At 37.7% G+C, this 12051-nt stretch overlaps 1 protein-coding gene across 27 annotated transcripts in view; it reads right to left on the reverse strand.

The window, feature by feature from the left end:
* Positions 1 to 12051, reverse strand: part of SSBP2 (single stranded DNA binding protein 2) — a 329142-nt gene that overhangs the window by 203159 nt on the left and 113932 nt on the right. For 20 of the 27 annotated variants that reach the window (XR_013418085.1, XR_013418084.1, NM_001260682.1 and 17 more), the window contains 1 exon segment: positions 3656 to 3717. The exons of the other annotated variants lie outside the window; for them this stretch is intronic. Coding sequence is in view for 14 of the 20 variants with exons in the window: in NM_001260682.1 (NP_001247611.1) it covers positions 3656 to 3717 (62 nt within the window). In the remaining 6 variants the exon portion in view is untranslated. 27 annotated transcript variants of the gene reach the window in all.

A 12051-nucleotide genomic window follows, 5' to 3' on the forward strand; every position in this document is an offset into this window, starting at 1 on the left:
TTCTTCCTTCTCGAAACCCTCACTTATTCTTGTTTTCTATTATGCTACACTCTCCTGATTTTCCTCCTACCTTTTTAGCTGAGCCTGTGTCTCTCTTTTTTTTGGTTTTTTGTTTTTTGTTTTTGTTTTTGAGACAAAGTCTTACTCTGTCACCCAGGCTGGAGTACAGTGGCATGATCTTGGCTCACTGCAACCTCTGTCTCCCAAGTTCAAGTGATTCATCTGCCTCAGCCTCCTGAGTAGCTGGGATTACAGCTGCCTGCCACCAATGCCTGGCTTATTTTGCATTTTTAGTAGAGACAGGGTTTCATCATGTTGGCCAGGCTGGTCTCGAACTCCTGACCTCAAGTGATCCACCCGCCTCAGCCTCCCAAAGTGCTGGGATTACAGGCATGAGCCACCATGCCTGGCCACTTTCTTTCTCCTTTACAGCCTCTTCTTCCTCCTTATTCCTTGGATATTAATATTGCAAGGTTTCTGTACAAGGCTCATTTTCCTCCCCACTCATGGGTAATACCACTCAACTCTCTCTCTCTCTCTCTCTCTCTCTTTTTCTTTTTCTTTTTTTTAGAGATGAGGTCTCACTATGTTGCTCAGGCTGGGTTCAAACACCTGGGTTCAAGTGATCCTCCCACCTCAGCCTCCTGAGTAGTTGTTACTATAGACACGCACCACTGCACCCAGCTTCATCTCTCTCTCCTTTAAACATCAGACCCATGTAACAAGCTGCCTGCTCAACATCTCCACTTGGATGGCACGTATTTCAGTTTCAGCACACCTAAACAGCTGAACTCTTCACCAAATCCTACCACTTCTACTTCAAGCTTATATCCCTCAAATCCTTCCGCTTCTCTTCCTCCCCACTGATGATACACTAGTTCAAGTAACCATTCTCTACTCCTTACCGCAAGAGCCTTCTAAGTGCTCCTCTATTTCTGGACTTATTCCTGTTCCATCCATTATCTATTCTACAGAACTAGAGTGATATGGCTATGGTTGTAAACCTAAAATAAAATTGTAAGGTCCCCCAACCATCTGAATGGACTTCCTCCTTGGCCAGGGCACTCTTAAAATTTAACCTGAAAGACTGCTTCAGGCCATGACAGGAAGTGGGAGTGGGACTTGCCTCATTATACTCTCCAGTGTTAACATCAACACAGTCCTTAAAGCTGATAAGAAGCATTTACAATCTATTCTCTCTGAAGCCTGTTACAGGCTTCATCTGCACAATAAGAAATTTGCTTTCCATAATCACTTATCTTAATCCAGACAGTTCTTTTCTATTGATCCCAGGTCTTTAGATAAAGTCAACCAACTGCCAATCAGAAAATTTTAAAATCTATCTATAATCTGGAAGCCCCCGCTTTGAGTAGTCTTGTCTGTCTAGACTGAACCAATGTATTTCTTAAATGTATTTAATTGAAGTCTCGTGTCTCCCTAAGATGTATAAAACCAAGCTGCACCCTGACCACCTTGGGAACGTCTTCCCAGGACCTCCTGAAGGCTGTGTCAAGGGCCCATGGTCACTTATATTTGGCTCAAAATAAATCTTTTCTAATTTTGTACAGTTTTACTCTTTTCTTTGACAAGATATAAACAAACAGTATTACTCTCCTGCTTAAAAATATCTGCATTGTATTCTCTTTATAATTAAATTCAAATTCACAGTTTACAAATCCAGCCTCATCCCTAATCACTCTATCACCCCAATTTCCAACATAATGAATTTCTTTCTTTTCTTCCCATGTGCTATACTCTCTCTGCCTTTCACCTCTAGGTCACTGCACATGGTATGGTTGATCCAAAACATCCCCCTTCTCTCTCTCTCCATGCCTTTCTGGCCAACTCTTATATCTACTTAATGCCTTGGCTTAGCTATCAGTTCTTCCAGGTGAAATGTATTTGGCATGTGCCTATATGGGACTCTGCATATCCCCTTCAAATACTTCTTTCTCACTGCTTACTTCATTATTTGTTTTCCCCATAGACTGTTATCAGCAAGAGGATAGGGATGTGTGTGTGTTTTATTCACTGGTGTGTCCATAGTATCAAGCATAGTATCTGGCCCATACAAGACACTCAGTAAGTATTTATTGAGATAATGCAATAAACTTTACTAGGTTTGCATGGAGAAACATGCTCAAAGCCTATGAATAAATGAAACTTTAAAAGATACCACAATGTGGCAGAAATACAAGGGAATATAAAAGTATGAACATTACTTCTTCCAGGCAAAAAAAAAAAAAAAAATTCTATTTGATTAGTTCAGTATCTGTTGAGCACTGTATCAGGTCACTGTTTCTCATGAATATGCTTTTCCAGCGCAAGAAAATGAAGATAAACTTATTTCACTAACTGCTTATTTGTAACTTATTCCCCTCTTGTTCTGGGGAGATTTGAGTTTGATGAGTAGCTGTTATTTTGGAACAAAATTGGCCTATTACAAGATTAACCTATTACATAAAAGATGCCAATCAGATTATTATCTCCCATTCCCAATCCCTTCAAGAGGAGAAGTGAGGGTTTGAAGAAGCTATAATGGCATGCCAACGCTTATAATTACCTATATGGTGGTCTAACATTGACGACTTGATAGCCCACTTTGTAGAAAGCAATCTTATAACTAGTTCGACAATCAGAGAGTCAAGAAAAAGTGCCAACCTCATTGGCCACTTCAAGACAAGAAAATTATCTGCTATGAATGAATTGTATCCTCTCCTAAATTTTTTTTTTTTTTTTTTTTTTTTTTTGTGAGATGGAGTTTTGCTCTTATTGCCCAAACTGGAGCACAATGGCCTGGTCTTGGCTCACTGCAACCTCTGCCTCCCAGGTTCAAGAAATTCTCCTGCCTTAACCTCCCAAGTAGCTGGGATTATAGGTATGTGCCACCACGCCTGGCCAATTTTTGTATTTTTAGTAGAGACGGGGTTTCACCATGTTGGTCAGGCTTGTCTCGAACTCCTGACCTCAGGTGATCCACCCGCCTTGTCCTCCCAAAGTGCTGGGATTACAGGCTACCTGGGGTGAGCTACCACACCCAGCCCTCTCCCAAATTCATATATTGAAATGAAGGGTTGCGTTTTTAAATAAATTCCTGATTTGAGGGGGTGGGCATTACCAATGTGATGGTAGTTGGAGATGGGGTCTTTGGGAAATCCTTAGGTTTAGATGAGATCATGAAAGTGGGACCCTCATGATGGGACTAGTTCCCTTGTAAGCAGAGACACAAACAGCTTGCTCTCCCCAATATGTAAGGACACAGCGAAAAGGTGACTGTCCACAAGTCAGGAAGACAGCCCTCACCAGAAACTGATCATGCTGGTACTTATCTTGTACTTCTAGCCTCCAGAATTGTGAAAAATAAAATTCTGCTATTTAAGCCACCTATTCTATGGTATTTCGTTATGGCATCCCAAGCCATTATAGAATCGTACTTACAGTTGGAGATTCCACACACTGGTTCCAATTCCAGTTGAACTCAACAGTAGTATATTTAAGTTAAATTACACTAGTGCTGGTTTTTAAGGGTCTTTTAAAAAGTGCTACCTTCCAGAAAATTTTAGAAAATGAAAAAATAAAAAGGAAGCATGAAACCATAAACAGGCCTATTGAAATGCATCATCAAGCCAGTAAAAATGGAATAAAGGATACTTACCACCACCAAGAATGTAAGAATCCTGGTGGTTCCCCCAATGTGATGTTTTTTTCCCATCTTATCTAAAATGAATAAAAGAGATATTACTTTCCTAATAATACTTTTTTCCACACATATTACAAAGTAATAATATTTCCATTTAAAATACTACGGTAATATTTGAATTTTTCATCATTTTCATATTATTTTTTACCCAAGTTTTCCAAGTACTCATTTTACATAGTGAGTTGTTGACTGGATTAGTCTCAGAGAGATGTCACCATTATTTTCCTGAATTTGTTTCATACTGTGCCAGTTGTAAACTCCAGTCTTTCAGTTTCAAATTCATCTTTCTGTGGTCTTTCAGATGCTGAGACTGGAGATCCATACACTACCTTTGTCCTTCATTAAATGGCTTCCTGTTAGGTCCCATAAACTAAGAGAGGCTCTAGAGAGAGGCTGGAAGTAAGAAGAGGGGAGAATGGATTTGTTTCCTGTTAGCTTACTATTCCTGTCAGGGTGACCCCAGTTGCAGTTCATCCAGTGATAATAGCTGTGACAATAGCTGGTTCCATTCTAGCTTTATCCCACACAACCAGAACCAGTCTCTCTGTGCCGCTCAGAAGTATCAGCACAGCTGGGCAATATCTCTCTTCAGAAGTTAAAGGTAAATTTCAGCTCTTCAAGTACCAGCAGTCCCACACACCTCCCTTTCCTTAGAAGTCTAAGATTCAGCTCTCTGAGGTTTCTCCTCCCATTTTTTTGATAACCGCAAGCTCTTCCTTTTGGTGCCTCAGCCCTAGTGATTGCTCACTGCAATTATTGATTTTATGTAACTTCTGTGTGCTGTTGTTGCTTTCTTTTAAATCTGTTTAGCTATTTCCATATATTACATTCCCTGTTGAAATTCTCAGTATGCTTTTAATTGGTGTGGCTGTATTCTGATTGATACATCACTTCAAATGCCCTCTCATAAAATAATAAAAACATCTTCATTTTAAGCAGAATGGGACATGGGCATAAACTTTAACTTTCTAACATACTAGCTGTGTGAAGTTGGGAGAGTTACTTAAGTCTTCTGTGCCTCAGTTTCCTCATCTATAAAATATGGTTAGTAATAGTCACGTATATCACAAGGTTGTTGTGAGGAAAAAACTGGTTAGTACATGAAAATCACTTAAAAGAGTAACTGACAGGCCGGGCTCAGTGGCCCAGCTACTCCGGAGGCTGAGGCGGGAGAATCACTTGAACCCGGGAGGCGGAGGTTGCAGTGAGCCGAGATTGCACCACTGTATTCCAGCCTGACAGAGCAAAATTCCGTCTTGGGGCGGTGAGGGGTGGGGGCGTGGGGAGTGGGAAGAAAGAGTAACTGACATGCAGGAAGTGCCTGGTAACTGTGAGGTACTAATTTTTTTTTTCTTTTACCTAGGAGGGTATTCCTGTAAAACTTCATTACATCATCATTGTCACCAGCACCCACAAAATTCCAGTGATATTCCATATAAAAATATTCAAAGTATTTAGGGTTGTGCCAAACAATTTTAACTTACTAATCAGAATAGTTTTCATCTTGCTGGAAACCATACATATAACTAGGAAAAAGGAACAATCAGAGTTGCAACTAAGGAACAATTGTCTATGCTCGTAGTATAAATGGAAAAAGTAAAAATGAATCATTTAAACAGAAAATTAAGCTTCTATTTAAAGTCATTTCAGAATTAGTGTCCTGTTACACTGAGTTATCATGTATACCAAATTCAGATCACCATTAAAATCCCATAATGAAGATAACTCAATTTTGAGGTTTTTCTTTTCTTTCTTTCTGTTTCTTTTATTGAATCAGAAGGTATTTCAGGATCTTAACGCACATCAAAACCACCATTATTAAATAGGAACATCAGTTATCACCACTCACCCAGAAACTTGCAAGAGATTAGGCTTAATATGTTGACTTCAAATTATATCTTAAGGGTTGAGTTTTTAAATACATTCCTGATTTGAGGGTGTTGGCAGAAGACGACATGGGTCTCTCATAAAATAAGAGTTTCTAAAAGATGCTGACATTAACTTTCTAATTGTTTCCATTTCAGCTAAGTTAGAGTTTACTATAACAAAAATTTAAAACAAGATCAACATCTCTAAAAAAGTAAAAGTTCTGACTAAATACTTTTGGATGAGTGTCCGGTTAAGTATTCATACAGTGCCTTTTCTAAGCACTGGATAGCAGTAAACACAAAAGACAGAAATCCCTTCCTTCAGGGAGATTACACCTTAGTAAGGAAGATAGACCATGAACAAAGAAACAAACAAAAAAGTAAATCGTGTTTATATGAGAAGGTGACAAATGCAGTGAAGGAAAACTAAGCAGAGAAGGGGGATAAAAAGAGCAGGAAAACAATGAAGTGGAATTACAACCTTAAATAAGGAGATCCAGAAAGACCTCAAAAAAAAACCTCTGTATATAAGTATATGCCTTAGTTTTTTTTTTTTAGCTTAAATAATAAAAATTATGTAACAAGACCCCAATCAGTAAAATATGCCCAGAGGCCCTTAATACTACTAAGAAATGAACAACTGTAATTACAGATTTCAAAAAAATGCAAGGAATTCTTTCCATCATCTACTATGTAAGAAGTTAGGAATTCTTATCCCAAAAGGACTTTTTAAAGAAGTTTTAAAACAGGAACTCGGAAAGTGGTCCTAAATATAGAAACAAACAAAAATCCTCTTTAATAAAAAGATGAAAAAAGTTAAGTGCCATTAAAATCACTGAAATTGGTTGGATTTTTAGAGTTCTTAAGTACATAAAGTATAAATAAATGGGAACCTTGAAGTAAAACAAGTAATTTGTTCTCAAAAAATAAAGAGAAATTTTTTGAAGATTAGAAATGTGGCCAGGACGGTAGCTCATACCTGTAATCCCAGCACTCTGGGAGGCTAAGGTGGGTGGATCACTTGAGGTCAGGAGTTCGAGATCAGCCTGGCCAACATGGTGAAACCCCGCATCTACTAAAAATACAAAAATTAGCCAGGCATGGTGGTATGTGCCTGTAGTCCCAGCTACTCAGGAGGTGGAAGCAGAAGAATCACTTGAACCCGGGAGGCGGAGATTGCAGTGAGCCGAGATAGCACCATGGCACTCCAGCCTGGGCGACAGAGTAAGACTCTGTCTTTTTTTTTTTTTTTTTTTTGAGACGGAGTCTCGCTGTGTCTCCCAGGCTGGAGTGCAGTGGCGTGATCTCGGCTCACTGCAAGCTCCGCCTCCCGGGTTCACGCCATTCTCCCGCCTCAGCCTCCCAAGTAGCTGAGACTACAGGCGCCCGCCACCACACCCGGCTAGTTTTTTTTGTATTTTTAGTAGAGACGGGGTTTCACCATGTTAGCCAGGATAGTCTCGATCTCCTGACCTCGTGATCCACCCACCTCGGCCTCCCAAAGTGCTGGGATTACAGGCTTGAGCCACCGCGCCCGGCCAGTCTTAAAAAAAAAAAAAAAAAGTTAATAATAATAATGATAATAATGTAATAGCCATTTTGAAGCACTAAAAGGAAAAATTCCAAGAATTAATGAACTTGAAGTTAGAAAAACTACCTATGAACAATAAACCAGATCATATAAATGTAAGCCAGATCCTAATTTTAATTATCCTAAATGGTAACACAAATAATTTGTATATCTATGCCACCATTTATCTGATAATTTCAGTTCATCAACATTTTATATTACCTTGGTTCATAAAAAATAAGAAATAGTACTTAATGAGATTTATGAGAAACAAAACTCTGATGTCCTGCTAAAATTATAAGTTAGCCAAAAACCTATGTCTCATCCTTCTATCACTTTTCTCTTACCACTTTTTCACTAGTTGGTATCTTCTTGAAAGAACATAAGAATAAACCCTCACCGATGTACCCAAACACACTAATATTCCTAATCACTAGAACCATCATAATCATATGACTAGCAAATTTTTCAAGGTAATATCCTTATGTTTCACCTCACTTCATCTTGACTTTACATAATATGGCTGTGAAATAAACAGATTTTACTACACTCAGTTAAAAGAAGAACGTGACATGACTTATGGAGGAGTGAAAATGGTATGACTAGGTTTCAGTGCTAGGGTGTGCTGCAGGTAGGATTAGACTCACAGTCTATGAGACCCACTGCCCCTCATCCTTACTAAGCAGCTTCCCCTCACGCACTTCCACAACTTCCACAGTCCATTTCCAGCTATCTTGGGAGATAAAGGACTATAGGAAACTACCTATATGGCTTATATTTGATATGGTCTTTTATGAGAAGAAGCCTGAGGTAATACATTTGTATTTTAAATAGTTTTACATCTTATTATTCCTCAGAGAAACTAAAAAAGCATCACATATATCATCATTTTATGCTCACAATATTTTTTACTACATAGTATTCATCCTTCTGTCCTCAAATTGCAAGTCTGTGCCAGAAGCAGGTAAAACTTCGGTCCATCATACTGAAGTTAACATAAAATCCACCCTTTTATAGTTATTGAATGAACCATACTCAAAGCTGTGTTTTAGATAGGTCCACAGAAGAGACAGTCTGTGTTTACACAGTGAATATTGCTAAGTCCAAATGGATCACTATTCTAGATACTACTTGCTTATAGAAAGCATAAAATGGTGCTCAAGAAGAGCCGAAATAGAATCCTGACCTGTAGAAAACTAAACCACATTCGCTGTAGCATTGTTAGAAAAAAATGAAAATTAGAAACAGTGTGCTATCATTAAACAGAATGAAATACAGCTACCTGGAAAGAGAATCATGCTCTACTGGTTTTTCAAGATGGAAATTTGGAAGGTTGGAGAACATTATATATAGCATAAAACCTTTCTGCTTGGAAAAAAAAAAAGTATGTATACATACATATGTGTACTTGTAGGTGTGTATCCATTTTTAAAAATCACATCAAGCCTACAACTATTATCTGTAACAGGGAAAAGGAGGACTTTCATTTTAAATTATATGTAGTTTAATTTTGTTTTTTAGCAAATATGAATTAATGATGGGTGGTGTTAAGGAATGGCCAGAAAATATTCCTAAATGTCAGCAGTCATGTTAAAAACAAATTTTCTGCTGTTTCTGAAGAGGCATTTTCTGTTGTACTGAGTTTCATGGGCTTCAGGCCTATTTAGGTTTTTGGGTGGCATCTTTGCCAATAACATTTTCTCTTTATTCTGTTTTTTCTTCTTCCATTATCCCAACATCAATATGTATCTGCCAAGTCCTAAGGCTTTTTGCTGCTTAATTATCTACCTCACTTCCTTCTGTCATTTGACCAGCTAGGGGCTGTATTCTCCTGTAACTTTCATGTAAATCTCAAGGCCCATTCCTAATGCCATATTCTGCATTTGATGGCCTTGTCTATGAATACACTGTTTTTATCATATGATCTAACATTTTCAGCATTTCTTCATAAATGTAAAACCAAACATTGAATCATGAGCAAAAGGTCTATCAATAGGAAAAAGATGTCTTATGGTTTAATTATGAAATATATACTATCTGATGGTCACATGTGCAAAATTTTACATATATATAACAATTTTCATTGAAGCACTGTTTTAATTGAAAGAGACTGGAAACACCTAAATGTCCATCAGTACAGGGCTGGTGAACTATATCATGGCACATTTCATAGAATGAAATATGCTACAATCATAAAAAGAGAATTATGACATTTCATGAACCAATATAACACAATTTCCAAAATCTAACAAGTGAAACAAAAATTAAAGCACAAAATGGTGTATAAGCTAACATTTGTACAAAAAAGAAAAAAAAAGATATATATACATAAATGTATACAGGTATACACACACACACTTGCTTAATTTTTCATACTTACTTGCTTCTGGCAAGGTATACTGGTCATTTACCTACTATCTCTCAGCCCTACACCCACCCTTCTATACTCCGTTCTATACTTGGGGCTGGGACTCTGAAAATCACATTTCCTAGCCTCCTTGCCATTTGGCTTCCTGTTAAGTTCTGCCATTATGAGACACTAGCAGGAGATCAAAAAACAGGAAAAAGAGAAGCTTCCTGCCTCTGGCTCCAAAAGTGAAGCCAGGGTAGCACAATTCTGGATGTCAGCAGTACCTTTTTAGGGGTTCTAGTCTTGTCAATGTGGGACCTCTTCAGCAGATCCAGACCCACTTCCACAGTATCTCCAACAATGCAGCAGCAGCTTTGAAGGTTATGGGCTCCAAACTTTTCACAGTACCCATAAATCCTTTCATAATTTTTAATTTAAACAAATATCCAAATAATAACTTTTAATACTATAAAACAATAAAACCAATTCCTGTGTTAAGAAAATAACCTGTATACCTATGTGTAAGTTTGTTTCTAGACTAAATTCCTGAGACTTCTAATTTAGATATAACCTACTGTTCCCACCAATTTTCTAAAATCTCTCATGTATAGAAGCATGAGTATATCTATACACTAAACTACATGTAAAAAATATTGAAATTGAAGTAAAAATTTTTCCTTTCCTTTTTTTTTTTTTAGACAGAGTTTCTCGTCACCCAGGCTGGAATGCAATGGCACGATCTGGGCTCACTGCAACCTCCACTTCCTGGGCTCAAGCGATTCTCCTGTCTCAGCCTCCTGAGTAGCTGGGATTCCAGGAGCCCACCACCACACCCAGCTAATTTTCGTGTTTTTAGTAGAGACGGGGTTTCACCATGTTGGCCAGGCTGGTCTCGAACCCCTGACCTCAGATAATTTGCCCACCTCAGCCTTCCAAAGTGCTGGGATTACAGGCATGAGCCACCATGCCCAGCCCAAATTTTTACATTTTAATTCAAAAAATTAAAGGCAATAGATGTTTAACAGGGAAAAAAAAAAAAGGTGACTATACTCTGAAGCACATAATCTAAAACTGTGCTATTCAACATGATACCCAGTAGTCACATGTGGCTACTTCAGTTTAAAATTAAGTTAACTGAATGTTCCTCAGTTGCACTAGCCATGTTTAAAGTTCTCAATAGTCACACATAATTAGTGACTACCTTATTTGACAGCAAAGATTAGAGACCATTTCCATAATCACAGAAAGTTTTACTGAACAGTGCTACTTTATCTTAGAAGAATGAAAGAAGTATTCCTAAAGAGGACCACCTCTTATTGGGAAAACTCCTTAATGGATCCTTTCTATTTTTGTTTTTACTTTTTGATACAGAAAGACAGAGGCCACTAGGAATTGTGCGAAAGGAAGAATGCAGAGAGGAAAACAAATAGTTCACTTTCTATGTAACAAGAATTTAGGAAGTTGCTAATGGTCTCTTGTGAAGAAGCTCAGGGGTCTGGAAGGATTCAGAAAAGGAAAAAATGAGACAGGTTATGAGAAGTCAACAAGATAGAAGGCAAAGGCATGCTGAGGAAAACAGCTAGTGAAAAATTCCCTGTGGCAATGAGATCAAAGAATTTAAGGTAACTTATGTCTAGTATTCAAGTTAATGTTGGTGCCTATACTGTACAATGCTTAATCTTTTTGGTTATCCCTCAACCTTACATGAGAATCTTTCATACAAAAGAGCAACGAATTAGTGGACCTCTGAAACCATGAGAAAAAAAGAAAACTTCAGGCATATAAAAGGGATAGACCGTAAGAGGGAGAACCAGAGTGGGGCTATAATCACTCAACAGGAGCAAGAAACTACAGCACAAGAACCCTAAGCACCCAATAAAGTCTCACAGATACTGGGGAAGACTCACGACAACCTACAATATTAGGAATTAGAGCTGGAGCCATTTTTATAGAAAGGGTAACACCAAACAGTAGGATTATAGGCCATCCAAGTGACAGACACTTGGAACACACATATACACATCAGGCATATATTTATGCCTCTATTCTTTTTAAGTAAGAAACTATACAAGATAGAAAAAAGTTGGTCAAGATTTTTTAAAATGACACTTTTGAGCATTTACTATATGTCAGGCACTATTATAAGCAATTTACATATACTAACTCATTTGGACCACAGCATAACTAAAGTATTGTCACAATTATCATTATCTTATAACTAGGAAACTGAGAAAGTAAATAAGATGTAGAACATAATTTAAACCCAGGATGTCTGGACCAAAGCAATTGCTTTTACCTCCTATACTATATTGCCTCAAAATTAAAGTTCAAGTGACCGGTTAGGAAATACTAATTAATCTTTTCTCTCTTCCTATACATAAAAGACAAACAGAACAGTTTTGGAGTCTATGATGCTCAATAATTTAGCAATCCTAATAAAATCTGAAAAAGGAATCCCTTAGATGTGTTTAAACTTATATTTCAGGCTAACTTGTTGGCTAACTTAGGACAAATAAGGGCTAGTAATAATGCAAAAATTTTAAGAAAGGGAAAATATCTAGAA

This window comes from Macaca mulatta, chromosome 6, assembly GCF_049350105.2.
Source record: "Macaca mulatta isolate MMU2019108-1 chromosome 6, T2T-MMU8v2.0, whole genome shotgun sequence".
In the NCBI taxonomy this organism is placed as follows: Eukaryota; Metazoa; Chordata; class Mammalia; order Primates; family Cercopithecidae; genus Macaca; species Macaca mulatta.